This window comes from Eurytemora carolleeae, unplaced genomic scaffold (genome assembly GCF_000591075.1).
Source record: "Eurytemora carolleeae unplaced genomic scaffold, Eaff_2.0 scaffold1179, whole genome shotgun sequence".
In the NCBI taxonomy this organism is placed as follows: Eukaryota; Metazoa; Arthropoda; class Copepoda; order Calanoida; family Temoridae; genus Eurytemora; species Eurytemora carolleeae.
The window spans coordinates 85,023-102,767 of NW_019397065.1; the positions used below are offsets into that span (position 1 = coordinate 85,023).

General features: G+C 32.9%; 2 protein-coding genes across 2 annotated transcripts; one reads left to right on the forward strand and one right to left on the reverse strand.

Annotated features, from left to right (window-relative positions):
- The first annotated feature begins 8,131 nt into the window (after positions 1-8,131).
- LOC111711547 (uncharacterized) lies at positions 8,132-10,907 on the forward strand. Its single transcript, XM_023485931.1, has 2 exons — positions 8,132-8,238; positions 8,958-10,907. Exons 1-2 carry the CDS (start codon positions 8,196-8,198, stop codon positions 10,880-10,882), a joined length of 1,968 nt encoding a protein of 655 aa, XP_023341699.1. The 5' UTR covers positions 8,132-8,195; the 3' UTR covers positions 10,883-10,907.
- A 55-nt stretch (positions 10,908-10,962) lies between these two features.
- Positions 10,963-16,246, reverse strand: LOC111711546 (mucin-22). Its single transcript, XM_023485930.1, has 2 exons — positions 15,945-16,246; positions 10,963-14,499 (listed from the first exon to the last, which is right to left on the reverse strand). Exons 1-2 carry the CDS (start codon positions 16,036-16,038, stop codon positions 11,759-11,761), a joined length of 2,835 nt encoding a protein of 944 aa, XP_023341698.1. The 5' UTR covers positions 16,039-16,246; the 3' UTR covers positions 10,963-11,758.
- Positions 16,247-17,745: the final 1,499 nt, after the last annotated feature.

Genomic DNA, 17,745 nt, shown 5'->3' on the forward strand with positions numbered 1-17,745 from the left:
GGGGGGGTAAAAATTGGGTTTAAAAACAAAATAATGTGTTCTTAAAGGGACTGTAAAGGAAAAAAGAAAGGGGGTACTATTATCATGTATCTCCGTCTGTATCATGTGACCAATATAGTACCATTGGATGGAGTTCTGGTCAAGTGATACGGACGTAATAATAATTTTATATATAATTATGTATAATGATTATCAATTAAATCTAATAAAAATGAAAATTATTAAATTAAAATAATAATAGGAGCAAACCTAAGTTACTTAAGCTCCATAAGGGATATCTTTGTTTTCAGATTGGTTGCGTATCTGCTGAATATGATCTGTTTATTTTTATACAAAATTTGGTAAACACCGATTTTTGTATAAATTTTACATAGTTTTTTTAAATCAATTTCAAGGAACATCTGATAGAACTTGCAAGGGTTTCGATCAACTCCTAAGATATATAGGTTTCAGCCTATACCCCTTTTTATTTTTCCTTTACAGTCCCTTTAAAAAATGCTAATTGTACTGTCATAAATAGTATTTTGAACAGTTTTCAATTAAGATTAAGACAAATAAGATGTCACATTTTCATGATGTTTTGACAGTTTGGAATATATTCAATACAAAATTTTAAAATGGAAATCACAAAAAAAGAAAATTATCAGAGTACTTTGAATATCTTCGTTGCAAAAAAAGTTTCTGTAAATAGATTTTTTTGCAGAACATATTTACAGGAATATTATATGGGAATTTTTTCCAGGGGGAATGGGAGGGGGATGCTGAAATCTTTATGAAAATTGGAATCCTCAACTCCACTTTCCCAGAATCTCCATGACCTCACATTTATCATATGTATACATTTATTACTCTTCTACGTCAACTCAATCCTCTCCAACAATGCTAATTAGTTTAAACAAAACAACATTAGTTTGAACAAAACAAAAAACTGTTAAAAACAAATACATTTTTTAAATTTTATTATTTAAAAAATGGTCTTTTTATAATGTAGCTTAAATTTGAACAATATTCAAAATGGGGGAAGGCTGTGCGCCATGGATTTGTAAAATCTATGGGTTTACGGGGATTTTAAAAAAAAACCTGTTGTAAAATAATATCTTGTCTAGCTTCTTTTTACCTTCAAAGAGTTACTTTTCTCTTATGTCATAAATCACCCCATTTTTTTTATTTAACACTATCTGTACTTTCTGAACGAGTAGGAATAATTTTTAGAAATTATCAAAACGTAACAATGCCCTCGAATGCAATAAAGAGAGTTTTTAAAACTGCAGAAAGAGAGGCCAAAGATGTAGAGGGGAAAATCAAAATGGAGCCACAAATACGTCATTATTAATTAAGGGGCGTATAAAAAGGTGACCGAGTTTTTTGTGAGCATTTTTGATTGAAATATTAGGAAGTAGAAGTTAGTTTTATAGAAATTTAACAAGTTGATTTTAAAGATAGTTTGTAATGAATATCGTGTAACCCTAGATCTGTAAACCTATATCTGTAAACCTAAACTACGTTGTACATTATTAATTATCTTAGTTTGCAAAAAGCTATGTAAAAATCCTATAATGAGATATCTTAACTGCACTGTAAATAACTAGGTAACATGATTAGCTTAATTATGTTTGTATATAACATACTAAACTTGTAATTACGTTGATTAACTTTAACTTTAACACAGAACTACAAATACGTCTAGTTGGAATAGACTCCGCTTTGATTATGTGAGAGAAGTAATTGTTCCTCATTTAGCAAATGGGAAACGCCCCAAACTCACTTCTTGAAATATAGACATAGACATTGTTTAGATAAATCATGTCCATATTGACATTGATAGTTTATGGTTCAGAAATTGTGTCTGGATTGACATTGATAGTTCATGGTTCAAAGATATTGTCCGGATTGAGATTGATAGTTTATGGTTCAGAGAGGGCATCCAGATTGACATTGATAATTTATGCTTCAAAGATTGTGTCCAGATTGACATTGATAGATTATGGTTCAGAGATCATGTCCAGATTGACATTGATAGTTTATGGTTCAGAGATTGTGTCCAGATTGACATTGATAATTTATGGTTCAGAGATTGTGTCCAGATTGACATTGATAGTTTATGGTTCAGATATTGTGTCTGTAATTGACATTTATAGTTTATGGTATTGAGATTGTGACTGGATTGATATTGATAGCTAATAGTTCAGAAATTGTGTCCATATTGTAATTTATATTTTATGGTTTAGAGATCGTGTCCGGATTGACATTGATAGTGAAGTGTTATTGAACTGATTAGGTCTTATGCCGTGTAGACCAACGAGAGGGATTGAGTTAAACCTGGATTGATATGGGTCTGAGAGACTTTTATGGAGTAGGGCTTTTACTACAAGTTTAGCAGAAAAATAGTAATACGATATTTCAACCTCGAAATAAGTTTTATGCATTATAACTTTTTTCAATTTTACATGCTTCTCTTAAATTTGTTTGCAAAATATATATCTATATGCAATTTAAATTCTTGAATTTGAATTAGAAGTTATGAGTTAATTACATTGCACAGTGTGTGTTCAGTCCCCCCGAATTGAACTGTACGGTGTACAGGCATTTAAGAATACAAATGTTCACCCATTTATCACTCTTCTTCTTAACTTAACTACTGAAAGGATACTAAATAATTAATTCCATTGTTTTTTACAAGTTTTATACTTATCACTGTGTTTTATTGATTTTTCACAACTTTTATTACCTCTTGTAAAATTATAAAGTGTAAACAAAGTTTTTTTTTCTTGAATTGCGTAGTTAATATTTGCCCTGGTTGTGGCTCAACGCTCTTACTAAACTATAGAAGTCCTATAACGCCACTAGTTAGTGTTTAACTATCTATCTATCTACCTGAGATTTATCTACAGGGTGTCCCACGAAACATGACAATAGCAAGACGACTTGAAAGTCGTCTTTGGTATTTGAATTTATTTGTGACATTTAGTCTTCTATCTACTTTAACATGTATGATTCTTGAAACAACTATCACATAATTCTCCTAGCCCTGGCATTTCCAAAAAGTGGTCTGCGTTTTTTGTGCTTTCAATATTACTGGAGATATAAAGATTTCAATTTTGTTAAATAAAAGCAAAATTGTCGAAATCTGAACGAAATTCTTCATATCTCGGGCAATATTGAAAGCACAAAAAAGGCAGACAACATTTTGGAAATGGCAGGACTAGGGGAATTTTGTGATTATTATCTCTAGAAATTTACTTCTAAAATTAGGTTGAAAAATAAACGCAGCAAATTATATCAAAAATCAAGACGACATTCAAGTCATCTTGCATACTGTCATGTTTCGTGGGACACCCTGTATCTATCTGCTTATTTTTCCATATTTGTCTATCAATCTATCGTTCTCACATTTGTTTATTGTCTTTTATCCATCTATCCCCACACACAACTATCCTGTTGATTTAACAGTGTGGTCCGTCCAAGGCTCAACAATTACCACCAGGGGCGGATCCACCACTTTGAAAAGTTGGGGTCAAACTTCCAATAATTAAAACTTTGATTCAGAATTGGAATCGTGAAACCTGTAAAATACAAAACTCTTAAAGATACTGTAAGCATAAATTCAAGTGATCTTCATGCAACGATAGCAATGCCCGATACAACGGTACCATTAAAGCTTTGGCTGATTAAGTGTGACTTGGTCATCCATGTTTTTGTTCCATTGTGGTGCTTATGTTCACTTGCGGGTTCTTTGCGAAAGGGACTTGCGCATTTCTTAATTATACGAAGCAATGGAGAAATAATCAGAACTAAGCACTTTTCGAGTCATGAAAACACAGCATTTTTGATGAGATCAAGGTATCAAGATTAAAGGGTACCTTTGACAAGCGTTGCTATTTTTGCCTGGAGGGTCACTTGAAATAAAATAGTTTTGAAGAAGTTAAAGAAGGTCGTGTTATTTTAACCTATCTTACTCCCGGTAGTTCCCTAAAAAATGTCAGCAAATTTGGTCCAGCCTTTTAGCCAGGTAAAACAAACATACTTATATATATCTCTATACATAATAAAACAAGACATTCGTTTTTGTTGTGTGTAGCCGGCCAAAGGGCTGGACCGATTGGGCTGAATTTTTGTGTGGAAAACTCATGGGTGGCCGGGGGGTGTTATAGGCTAAAAAAATCGAAGATTTTTTTTCAACATTTTTATCAAATTTTCTAATTTTTTTCCACGGGCAACGCCGGGCCCTTCAGCTATTGTATTATAAAGAGGATACAGTAAATTTTCAATTTTATAAAACTTACTGTGAAAAAAAAACATTTCGTATTAATTTTAGATATTGCGTCTCTTCTAACATTTCACATGTTTTTAGAGACAAAACTAATTGATTATCTAAAATCATTTCAGTGTGTTTAACAGATTTAGGTATCTGTCTATCTTTAATCTATATTTTCAATATCTGATAATGCGTCATTTAACCCATAACATGAAGTATTTTTTTGCCCAAGAATCTTAATTTTTGACACTAACATTTTTTTTAATTTAAGGAATGTAAATTATTTTTTTGTAAACATCATTTTAATGCATAGGGTAGGGTACTGGGCAGTTAAAAGTCCAGTCCGTTTAAAAAAAATCTAAAATAGCATAACTTGTTTGCGACAAAAACAACATTTTTGAAAACCCCTTGAAAAATTGATTTAAAAACATTTTTCTAAAACTAAATTAAAAAAAAAATGTTTTCTGGGGTGGGGTGGGGGCGGCGGCGGCCCCTACTTATCTATCTATCTATCTATTTTATTTTACAATGTTTACTACGAGTTCAGCTACTGAACTAAAAGGAATGTAAGAGAATTTAGTAAAAATGCTAATCGTATATATCTACAAATGGGCATGTTAATCTTTTTTCAATTTTCAGTTCATCGTTCGTGATAGGTCTATTCCATTTGTCATTTTTTTTTATTTCGTTTAGTTTATTTATAATTCTTTCCTTGTTTCTTCGTTGATTGTTGTTAATTATCTGAAGTAACGATCTTTTGGTTATTTTATTTATGTTGTTCGTTTTTATAAATCAGTTGTTCGTGACATCGTTTGGTTGGTTAAGTTGTTTTTTGGGGGAAAACATGTTGCAGATTGTTTGTGAACTAACGAATTCTAAATTCTAAAAAATGTTAACAAAAAATTATTTAAATTTTTTTTGCTGTTTTTAATATTTCTTTTCAATCCATTTAAAAAAGGGTTGTTCGTTCACAAAAAATAAGATCGTTATAAAAAAAGATGCCCATTTATAATTGTATACAAAAGCTAATCTTGTATAATAGAACAAATTATGCAAAACTAGTGATTATTTAATTCTCCTTTTAACTTTCTTTTTTTATTCAGAATCACCCTTCCAAAACGGCTGCTTTTTAATTGGCCAAAACTTTAGTGAATGTGTATGAGTTTGTGTAACTTAAAAGTTTTGAAATTTTAAAGAAAGAACATAAGTGCTTTTCAAATGGAAATACCGATATATATATATATTTAAAATTATTGATATTATATCGTGTTGCTGAATATGCATATATTTTAAGATTTAAAGAAATGGGGTAAGGGAGGGTTTTTGAAGAAGAGAAAAGAAATAATAACTCATATAATACGTATATTAAAATCGCTATATTTTTGGCAAATAATAAATATTGAAGAAAAAAAATTTAAGCTCGATCATATGATAAATGATGAAAAATAAAAGTCAAATGTAATGATTAAGCTTAGAGAGAGGGACTGTGCAATGTACATTCAGCACCATATCAGCTGGAGAAATATATAACTCCGAATAATTTATTTAGCTTAAAGATTTAAAGGGTATCCTTAGTAAATCGATGATGATTACATTGAAGGATGTTAGTTGAGATTACTTCTACAATCCCTTTAATTTCTTCAAGTACACAGTTGATCAAATCATTAATAATTCAAGATTTATATTTCCCCTTAGGAGGTATAGAAAGCTCTAGTACGAAACGCTCAATATTAAAAATTGTGTTGACAAAATTTTCATCTTAAATATTTTAACGAATATAAATGTTTAAAAACTTTATGTTTTTTTTAAGTTAAATATTGGATAAGATTGAAAATAAATGGCCACGTTGTCTTGTATTTCACAATGACCCAAAGCCGGTCTGTGACTCATCAGCCTGCATTAAACTATGTAATTAAAAGATACCTTTACACGTTTATACATGCATTTACCTATAAAGCTACATAATCACTTTAATTACATCACTTAACACGTATATGTAACTGTAACACTTCCACTAGTTGAGAGTGGTAATGGTATACCGTAGATTTATAGAGACCGGGCCCTAGACCATTCTTGGTCTCGGGGGCTTGGTCTGTTTCAAATTCCCTGTGTAGTAGTGGAAAATTCCGGAGATAAAGCCGAGACAAGAGAGGAAAATTCCTTCCGGAGAAACTGCCTTCACTGCTTTATATTGAGCACTAACTTTCTTACCAAAGAACTTAATAAATGTCGTCATGAAAATAAAAATATTTCTCAAAGATGAAAACTCAATCTTGGAACTTAGAATAAATAACAAACTTCAAAATATATCCAAGTCAAAACACTTGGTCGGTGGTCTCTAGCCTAATCTAATCTAATCCAATCTAATCTAATGATTTATTTTTCCGCAATTAATTATGTGTTCAAATGTTCTAGCCACAGCGCTCGACTCTAAATAGTAGTCTATGGCGCCTCAGAGGGCCTAATTCTAAACCCTTGGGAAATTTCTTGGGAAGTTGTAGGAAAATGCCTTTAAGGAAAGATTAGTGACCTTAAGTTGCTTCTCCAGTTTTGTTTGAACAGGGGAAAAGCTAGTTTATTTGGTTACACTTTTGTTTTGATCAGTAGTATGGTGGGTTGCAAGAAATTCCTCGGACCTGGTTCCTTGGAATGAGTTACGAGAAATTCCTCGAAATAGCTGTCGACATTTTCACCGGAATTTCCTAAGAAAGATTCCTGGGAATTTCCGCGGATTCCCAGGAAAGATTCCTGGAAATTTCCGTGGAATTTCCACAAAATTGTTACTTGGGCGTTAACTGATATATTTCAAACATGCAATAAAATGCAGGTAAAGTAAAATAAATGGCAATGTATAAATGTTACCAAATGATTAACAGTATAACTTACTATTTAATCGCGTGCATGTGCTAAAAAGGAGTGATTAAGGGTCAGAGGGTTTGATGGAATACTTTAAAACATTTGTGAATACTTCTGAAAATATAAACCCAGTTGTTTAAGTGGAATTTACTAAGGATTCTAAAGTTATTTATGGATTTGATTTTCACTAGTAAACATTTCACTGTTTCAATTTTCCTTTGTCGGGGTAAAGAGGTAGAGTCGGAGAAATTGTTTGGTTTGGATTTGGGGCTGGCAAAGACAGCATTATGCTGGGGGTGTATAGGAGATAGGTTTATTGTCAACAACATTGGTTGATAACATTGCTTCCAAACAATTCCAGACGCAATTCTTAAATGTTTTCACTTTCCAAACTTTCTACTTTCAACTTTGTTATTGTTATTGTAAAAAACTGTTTAATTGCCAACCCAAAAAATAAATGTAGCGGAACAATTTCTTCTCATTTTTTGCATCAATTCTCAGCTGCAGTGGTCTAAAAAGTTTCAAAAACAAGATTTTACATTTAAAAAAAATAATATTCACACCTTTTAACAAGGGTTTGGTGCTTTTTTATTTTAAACAGACTTTATTAAATTTTTAGGTAATAACAAGAATGGTCAAACAAATTCAAGGAAAAAATAATATTATTGTGCAGAAATTTTTTTTTCAATCTGATTTTTACAAAAGGATTTTCTTATTTTCTCAGATTAAAACAAATTAAACATCTGGGTTTTAATTTTAAATGCCCTAGGGCATTAATTCTATAACATTATTTTGACATTGCAAAGCATATATTTCAATGATGGAAAAGAAAAAGTGTATAACGAATTTTTGTTAAACTAATTCATGTGAAAAGGAAAAAAGGAAAAGAAGGAAGAAAATAGAATTATGTTTTTAAATTAATAAACATGAAAAGACATAGAGCTTGAAAAAAGAACCTTGGATTTGGACTGTTGCATTTTCATTTTTTTTATTTTTACAGTTTTAAATGGTGTTTGATATTTACAGCTCTGCAGACAAACAATTTTGTTTTTGAACTGAACTATTCAAGAATCAACCTTTAGATATGCAACTAGTTACATTGTTTTGCATTTATTGTATTATAATAGGTAAAGTGAATTACAATATGAATGCACAGGTGTAATATTTTTTACTGTACCGAGCTGAGCTGAACTTTAACACATTGTTAATACTTACAAAGAAAAGTTTGGCTATCTAATTTTTGATAATTTTCCGGTTAATCAAATTATCCTGAGTCTGAAAAAAGAAAGAAAAAGTTGTGTAAGAATGACAAAAATTTTTTTTATGTTTTTTTCCCTTTCTCTACAGTCTGCAAAAGGAATTTTGATTTTTGTTGACCCCTTTGATGACATTTCCTTATACTTTTTATATTTTCAATTCTTTTGAGTCTTTAATTGATAGAAATAGCAAGAAAAATAATGGCCAAACTTTTTTGTCTTTAAAATAATAACATTTAAACTTTGATAAATATTAAATGCTATGTTTTTTAAATAATTCAATTTATAAAATTTTTCAATTTCCTATTTTTATCTTTATTACCCCTTATATTGCCTGGGTATATATTTATAGAACAACCCACTTCAAGGAAAGTTTTTTCTCATTCTGTGATGCTGAATTTCCGTTTGTTTAAAATCAAATATCCATCTCCTCTTCCCTACACCCCTTCTGCACTAATCCATTTTCCCCCAACCAACTCCAATTTTTTCCCTTCTCAAATTTTCTCCATCACCACATACTTATTCTATTAAAAAAAATATTTTAAAAAACATAAATTTAAGGAAAACAAAGTTTTAGCTGTATTGTGTAGGTGTTGAGGGGAGTTCAGTAGCTGTTGTAAAATCAGATAAATTCCCTGATGGAGAAATACCTCCCTGCTGTCAGGATTCAACAATCTTATCTTGCAAGCCCCTGGATGTCAATACAACATTTTTGGGAGGAAGTGATACAATCGGTTTACCTGAAAACATGACCTTGACGCAAATTATGTATGCAAATGCTGATCCGTACAATTACCTTTACTTTGAAAATGACGCATTGTGTGCCTTAATTTTAAACCCTGACAACTATGCCATTCATGGGCATTGTCAACTTCTTAATTCTGGAAAATCTTTTGAAATTGAGTACTGCGGCAAGCATGGTCATGTTTGGAAGACAATTGATATGGATTTACTTAATACACTTGATATTGATTCTCCAGTAGGCGATTCATCCATGGAAATTAGACAAGACCACATTGAGCTTATAAAAAAAACTTCTCTGTTCACGATATCATACTCTGTAAGAGTATACTACACTCGAGAATTTGCTGCGGTAACCCCCGACCCTGATGGTTTTATTGCCCAAATGATCGCTGAAACAAACCAAGGGTATGCCATAAGCTCTGTTCCACTGAAAGTGAAGCTCCACTGTGCTGAGTTGGCCTCAATCAGTGATGTTTATGAACGCAAACGGGCACTTTTAAACTTTGTATACATGAAAGATTCAATTGAAGACCTAAGAGGAAGTGCAGATGTTGTAATGCTGTTGGTAAGAAACATGTCCACCTGTGGTATATCTTACTTTAATGGAATAGCAACTGGCAATACTGTTTCGGTGGTTAGAAAAAATTGTGCTCTGAGTTTGTTCACTGCAGGTCATGAAATAGGACATAACTTTGGATTACAGCATGAACCTCAGTCAACTACTAATCTATTCCATCCTGAAGGACATGGGTTTCTTATACAACCTAAGATAAACACTACAGAAGGATACAGAACTATTATGGCCTTATCACATGAGGGGCACAAAACCAGGCTAAATTTGTACTCTAATGAAGCAATATTTCTTTATTCTAACACAACAGTTGGAGATAAAAAGTCTAAAAATGTTCATGTCCTAAATGAAAATAGATTCAGCATGGCAGCCATTGGTGATGAATCTATTATGTGCCCGTCAAAGGTTGCTAAGAAATCTGAAGAACTTAAAATCAATGGTCCTCCATCTTCAAATTCGACTGGAAATCAAACTGACCCATTTGGAGTTTTCACTGTAACTACACCAAAAAGCCTTCCAGATGGTTCACCAGATGGATCTTCAGATGGCTCTCCATATGGCTCTTCAGATAGCTCTGTAGATGGCTCTCTGGTTGGGGGAAAAACTTTAGAACCTGATCAAAATGAAACAGAGAGCCCAACTAAACCTTCCCCAACAACAACTTCTAACTTATCACTTGAAACATTAAAAAGTTTGAATAATTTGGATATTACAAATGATACCAATGGATTAGGCGAGACAAAAAATTTTAGTTTATGTTCTCAGGCTGACTCATTTCCGGTGCTAATTTCCCTATTACAGGAAAAAGTGACTAGAAATAATGGAATACATCATTGTGAAAATGAATGCCAAGATAGAAGAGACTGTGAGTACTGGACTTATAACACTTTCCACAAAGAATGCTATATTTGGATATTTGGCTATGAGTCATATAGGACCAGCACAGGGTGGAGATCAGGACCAAAAATATGCGGACGTTTGCCAGAATTCCCCTGTAAAGAATCCAACAAAAGATTCCTTTTGTCTTACCTGGCTGTGAATTCTAATCACATTGAAGATTGCAAGTCAAAGTGCCTTTCAAGTCCTGATTGTCATTATTGGTCGTTCTTAGAATTAACATCTACAAATCTAATCAGATGTCGGCTTTACAGTCTTCAAAGAGCTCAAGGGGGTTGGGTATCTGGATTGTATGATTGCTAAATAAACAACAAAATGATTTTTAAAATTGGCATTAATAATTGAAATTCATTTTTATCAAAATACAATGTTTTTTGATAATATTTATTTTTCAAAAAATTACTGAATTTGAGTTGATAAATTTTTTAAAAAGACACTGAAAATTTGGCCCTGATTACAACAAATATTGTTATCATTAATTTAAAAACTTAAATTGTAATTATTAATTTAACATCAATCATCTACTATTTTACTGTAAGCACAAATTATTGAACTGGCCAGAAATCCATCCATAAGCTACACTGGTAATATAGTAAATCCTGCATTGTGGTCTATTATCATTCACCATCTGATATGCCCAATATTCACAGTAGTATGCAGTTTTACAAGCCAAACGGCATTCAATCTCATCAGCATAAACAGGAGTATAGCTCAGAACAAACTTATTATTACGCAATCTACATGAGTAGTTGGGGATCTTATCACAAAGTTTAGGAGATGTTTTCCAGTAGTCATTCTTTTCAAATTTAAATTGTCTTAAATCACACATTCCATTAAAAACATAAAAGTTCCAAAATGTACATGCAGACTTAGCTGCACAAATTCTTTGGCATTCCAGGGAAGATCTTGCAAATACTTGAAAGGTAAATATAAAACTCAAGTTTGGAAGAGAACTGTCTTCATAACAGTCATTGTCTTCTTTCATAATAGACCTTGAAGTAGATGAAGAAAAAGTATACAAAGATGATGTAGAGACAGATATTTGAGAAAAAGTAGTGGTATCAGATGGAAATATGGGCACAGGTTCAGTTGGCCTTGATGCCAATTCAAAACCTGGTGCAGTTGATATTCTAGGTTTACTACTGGCCATTGCACTTTCTGTAGTTAAATTTGTGAGCTTTATACCTTCAGTAACTGTTGCAGTTGAGGTAGAATCTTCCAAAGTGGACAAAAAAAAGTTGCTTCTGCAATACTAAAAGCAGTGGAGGTTGAACTTCCAGTTGTAGAAGAATGAATGGTGGTTGAAACAATGGAGGGAAATCCTACAATTGAGTTTTCACCTTCAGTAGTAGGTAAATTGGGAGGTGCACCTTCAGTAGTAGGTAAAGTGTAGTCTTTTTTGGTAGTAGTAACAGTGGAGGTTTCACTTTCAGTAGAAGGAACTGTGAAGATTGCACCTCCAGTAATAGGAACAGTGAAGGCAACACCTTCATTCGTATGTACAGTGGTGGTTGAACCTTGAGTAGTAGGTACAGTGGAGGCTTCATTTTCAGAAGCAGGTACAGTGGAGCTTCCACCTGAGGTAATAGGCGCTGTGGAGGTTTTACCAGTAGTAGAAGGACCAATAGGGGTTAAACCGTCAGTAGTTGGTACAGTGAAGGTTGCACCTTCAGTAGAAGGTACAGTGGAGGTTTCACCCGCAGTAGTAGTCACAGTGGAAGTTTTACCATTAGTAGAAGGTTCAATAGTGGTTAAACCTTCAGTAGTTGGTACAGTGAAGGTTGCACCTTCAGTAGAAGGTAGAGTGGAGGTCCCACCTGTGGTAGTAGGCACAGTGGAGGTTTCACTTACAGTAGAAGTAACAGTGGAGGTTTCACCTACAGTAGTAGGAACAGTGGAGGTTGAACCTCCAGTAGAAGGTACAGTGGAGGTTTTACCTTCAGTAGTAGGTACAATTGAGGTTTCACCTACAGTAGTAGGTACAGTGGAGGTTGAACCTTCAGTACTAGGTACAGTGGTGGTGTCATCTACAGTAGAGGGAACAGTGGAGTTTGTACCTACAGTAGTAGGAGCAGTAGAGCTTTCACCTTCAAGAGAAGGTACAGTGCAGGTTGTACATTGAGTAGTAGGTACAGTGGTGGTGTCATCTACAGTAGAGGGAACAGTGGAGGTTGTACCTTCAGTAGTAAGAGCAATAGAGCTTTCACCTTCAGGAGAAGAAACAGTGGAGGTTTCACCTTCAGTAGTAGGTACAGTGGAGGCTGTATCTTCAGTAGAGAAAACAGTGGAGGTTTCACCTACATTAGAAGGAACAGTGGAGGTTGAACCTTCAGTAGATGAAGCATTAATGGCCGAACCTTCAGCATTTGAAGCAGTGTAATTTGAACCTTCAGCAGTTAAAACAGTGAAGGTTGAACCTTCAGTAGTTGACATATTAGAAGTTAAATTGTCGATAGTTAATGCAGTGGAGGTTGAAACTTCAGAAGTTGACGTAATGGAAGTTGATCCTTCAGCAGTTGAAGAAGTGGAGGTTGAAACTTTTGAAGTTAATGTAATAGTGGTTGAATCTTCAGTAATTGAATCAGTAGAGAGGGACACTATAGTTGTTAAAGCAATGGTGGTAAAACCTTTAGTAGTTGAAGCAATGAATGTTGATTGTTTAGTTGTTGACTCAGTAGAGTTTGAACCTTTAGCAGTAGATGTGGTAGGTGTTGCAATAAATACAGGTGAAGTAGGTATAAAAGAAATGGTACTAATACTGGATGTAACAAAAGGGGTTTTTGTAGAAAGTCTAATTGATTCATCTCCAATGGCTGCCATTTGCATTCTATTTTCTGTAAGAATTCGTGCATTGTTTGAAATTTGTCTATTTCCAGTGAAGGTTTTTGTAAAATTAAGCCTCACATCAGGATTAGAATAGTAATTTACTCGTGTTTCAAATCCATGATGATTATATGCCAATATTGTTCTATATCCTTGTGAAGCAGATCCGCGCAGAATCAGGTGTCCATGACCATCAGAATAAATTAGATTAGTGGAAGTTTGAGGATCATGTTGGCAACCAAAACCATGGGCTATTTCATGGCCAAATGAAAAATATCCAACTGCACAAGATTTCATGACTACAGATACAGTCAGCCCAGTGGAAATTGTGTTTAGAAAACCTATTCCACAAGCATCCATACTGTTCACAAGAAGAACAGTGGTATCAGCACTCCCTCTTAACTCTTTTGCTGATGACTTCATGAATGTGAATGCATACAACATTGCGGTAGAATCATTCTGGTCAATTATTGTAGCTTCTTCTGTTTCATGGATAAATATTCTCATTGGTATCTCACTGTTTATATAACCTTGGTTTGTCTCTGCAAGCATTTGGTTAAAAAACCCTGGCATATCTAAAGTTGCAGAGGCAAATTCTCTGGTGTAGTAAATTTTTACAGAGAATTCTACAATTGTTTCATTATCAAGTGCGATGTCAGTTTCTACCTGATTGGTTTGGTTTTGTGGGGCATCCACAGCCACAGTAAGATGTGTTATGTCATTGATAGAATGTTCCACAAGATTATTTACATCAATTTGCTTCCAAATATGGCCTTGTTCTTTACAATTTTCTATTGTGTATGATTCACCAGTTGAAAATTGAATGTGTCCATGAAGACTTAACTCTTGTGGATTATATGTCAATATTGCATTGGCTTCATTACTGATGTAGTGCAGACCCTTTTCATTTATAGTAACGAAGTTGCTGAAGTTCAAGGTCATATTTCCTGGCAGAACTATGAAAGATTTCCCAATAGCAGAAAATTCTACTGTGATTCTTTGGCAGGATAAAATATGCTGGGACTCACAGCAGGTTGGATTCAGTTGGTCAAGGGGGGTTTCATCATTAAAGGTAAATAATAAATTACCTAATAAGCCTGAAAATAATAAAATTAAATGATAAAAAATTGTTGTACATTTCCATAATGTAAAATGAAATATTGAAATGAATGTTCTGTGCAACTTCATCTTTCTTGTTTTTAACTTAAATATCATGTTTCTGAAAGGTTTAAGACAGTAACAATATCTTAATCCAATTTTTTAGTCTCATCAAACTTTTTCAAGTCCTCTTTTGATGCATGTTCCCTTTTAGGTCTTTGATAGATGGAGTTTAAAGTAAATAAGGGTGATTTATGTACTTTTATAGCATTCATTAGAGTAGCTCAAAATGTTAGTTTAAACAAATTTTGGACCTTTCGCTAAAAATTTTCAACAACCCATTTTCTTGAAATTTTAACCTTATTTTATTACATTACCCACAAAGAAAGAAACCTAAGAGACGACAGTTTAAATTTGTGAGTCTTTGTTTGATTGAATGTTCTTGGCAGCTTAAAATTTTTTTTTTAAAGAACCGTCAGATCTTTATAGTTAAAGTTTTTCAGGTTGTCATTTTATTCTTATTTTTTGTGTGTAACCCTGTATGTTCAAGGTTCTAGACGTGAAAATAGAAATGCAGAAAATCACTGATAAACAATTTATTTTAACAATTTTCATATACACAATTTTGAAACTAATATATTGAGAAATTATTTGTTTCTGAAGGCTATTTGCTAGTTTACTTTATCCAAGGATCTTCTTGATGCGGAACAGAAAAAAATTTAGAATTTTATCGAAAAAAAATTTCACAAAAAGGGAGAAAGTACATCGAAATCGTCGACAATTTTGAACAAAATTCATTCAGTTTCGTTTGTTCATTTTCGAGAATTTCATTTAATGAAAATTTGGTTGGCACTTATTGTAGTTCAGTAAACAAATCTATTTGACGATGTATACTGTTGAAATTAGTGTTAATAGAGCTATTTTCATAATTTTGATTTCAGAAAATGTTTAAAATTGGGAATTTTTGTCCTCGTGATAATTAAAAAGCATGTTGGTTTGAGACCTTATTTTTAATCTCTCATTATGACCTGGGATCTATTTGTAAAACTCAGTGTTATTTCAATTTATAATTTATAATTATATCTATAACTAGCTAAAGGATCCAAATATCCAAGGTGGGTTGCCAAAGATATAAAAATTAGAAAATCAGAGTTTTTGGCAAAGAATCAACTTCAGAATATGTAAATTAAATGGGAACTGTAGAGTGACCACAGCATGTGGAAAAAACCATCTGATTGAGATCTAAAGTTCAACAAATAAAGCTGGAATTTATACCAAAATAAATATTTTTTTTTGCATTAAAAAAGTATACTCTATAAGTATAATGTTTTTTTTTAAATTATAATTGAAATGCTATTTCTTTAAAGAAATAGTGTAGTTGCTACTTAATTCCTGTTTTTTAGGGATTCATGAGTTGTGAGTTTAGTTCTTATTAATAGTTTACCTGTAAATAGATATTCGAGAATGCAAAATTTTATCCATTGTTGAATAAATGAGCTGAGCATAGTTATGTGTCTCAACTTGATCTGAATTGTCATGTCATTAATTGCCTCATTAAAAATATGTTTGTACGTTCTAGTATTGATAACCTTAACCCTAGACCTGCTGTATTGCTTGCAGCTTAGATCCTTATATATTTTACCATTTTTAAATCTGATTTAAATATTTCCTCTTGAGAGCTTAAAGGGATTATTCTTGATAAATTAAAAGGGGTTCATTCATTCATTCATATTTTATTCAACTACAAAGCATGAGATATTACAAATAAGCAATCACAATTTACTATGCAGTTTGGACCCGCCTAACCCGAAGTTAATTAACAATACTGAATATAATTGGTTACACATATCAAGATATGTTTTTGGATAGGTAAGGAGTTGATTGGAAGGAAGGAGATTGTCAGGTGATCTTTGGCAGGGTGAGATCAGAGGGATTTTTATGTAGAGATAAATTGAAATACAGGGTGTTAATGATGGTGGATACAGAAACAGAAATAAGCTAATAAAGTTTCAGTTATTTTAGTTTTTTTTTCAAAATTTATTCACACGATATACAGCTAGGTCTTTCGCATTTAAACCTCTCATAATTCTCAAAATAAATATTGATTACTCTTTGTAAATAATTTTGCAGATTTAGTTTCTTTAAGGTCATTTTCAATTGCATTCCACAATTTAGGAACTGTGTGTTATTTTTTTACTTTTTTACTGCTGCGTCTCTCAATAGAAAATGGTTGAAACTTAACGATTATAGCCCAAGAGCATAGAGCCCATGTAAAGCAATTAAGTCTTGGCCGCAAACCTTGATTTTCATATTTACGATCCCAGTTTGTAGATCATTGAAATTTCAAACTTTAATTTTTGGTAGACCTAGACTAAGTTTGAAATATCAGGTTGCAAAGATTTAGGATTTAGAAAATTTGAATTTGTGTCAAAAACTCAATTCCTTTACTTAGTTGCATATTTCACTCAATCCTTAAAAAACTTAATTAAATTTAAAACTGATCATTCAGATCTCACAATACATAAGTTCAGGCTTGGATTTGGGTCATTCCACCTAGTTGATATATCTAGGCTCTGTCAATAAACGGTAAGTTTTTGAAAATTAACCAAAGATCTTGTTAATGAATGGCAAAAACTATTAATTTTGAAATTGTTAACTTTTAGAAGTAAATTTATTGCTTCTAGATATAATTACATGATAAATGACAAGTGTTTAAAAGGAGAGGAAGTTGAGTAGGTCTTCTCTGGTTCCAAGATCAGACACCACTGATTTGCAGATTTCATAATCCTCTTTCAGGGATTTCATCCTCTACAGAAGTCCCCCCTAAGTCTCAAGCATAGAGGTAGTTGAGACTGATATTTATCTCCTTGTAAGTGTTTACGGAAAAGGAGTAGTAGGAGTTCTGGTGATGATTGATCATTTTTCACAATTAGTTGTTTGTGAATTTCTGATCTGCCCCCTCCCCACGTCATGATCAACCTTATGGAAGGCTGGCCAGTGGCCATTTAAAGAGATCAGTTGTAGTGAAAGTTAGGTGGCATATATTCAAACTGAAGAGAACTGGCGTCCAGAATATCTACTAGTAGGTTAAAGATGGCAGCTGAGTGGCTTGATAGCTCCAGAAGTAGCTGTTTAGCTCCGGGAGTAGCTGTGTAGCTGATTAGCTCCAGGAGTAGCTGTGTAGCTGACTAGCTTCTGGAGGGTTGAAGTTTAGCTTCTTAGCTCCAGGAGTAGCTGAAGTTTGC

Bases quoted from the DNA above. Each gene is read 5' to 3' on its own strand.
- LOC111711546 (XM_023485930.1), bottom strand. From the start codon at position 16,038: ATGACAATTCAGATCAAGTTGAGACACATAACTATGCTCAGCTCATTT. The intron at 14,500-15,944 runs GTAAACTATTAA...TATTATTTTCAG, and splicing joins TCTCGAATATCTATTTACAG to GCTTATTAGGTAATTTATTA.
- LOC111711547 (XM_023485931.1), top strand. From the start codon at position 8,196: ATGCAACTAGTTACATTGTTTTGCATTTATTGTATTATAATAG. The intron at 8,239-8,957 runs GTAAAGTGAATT...TGTATTGTGTAG, and splicing joins CATTTATTGTATTATAATAG to GTGTTGAGGGGAGTTCAGTA.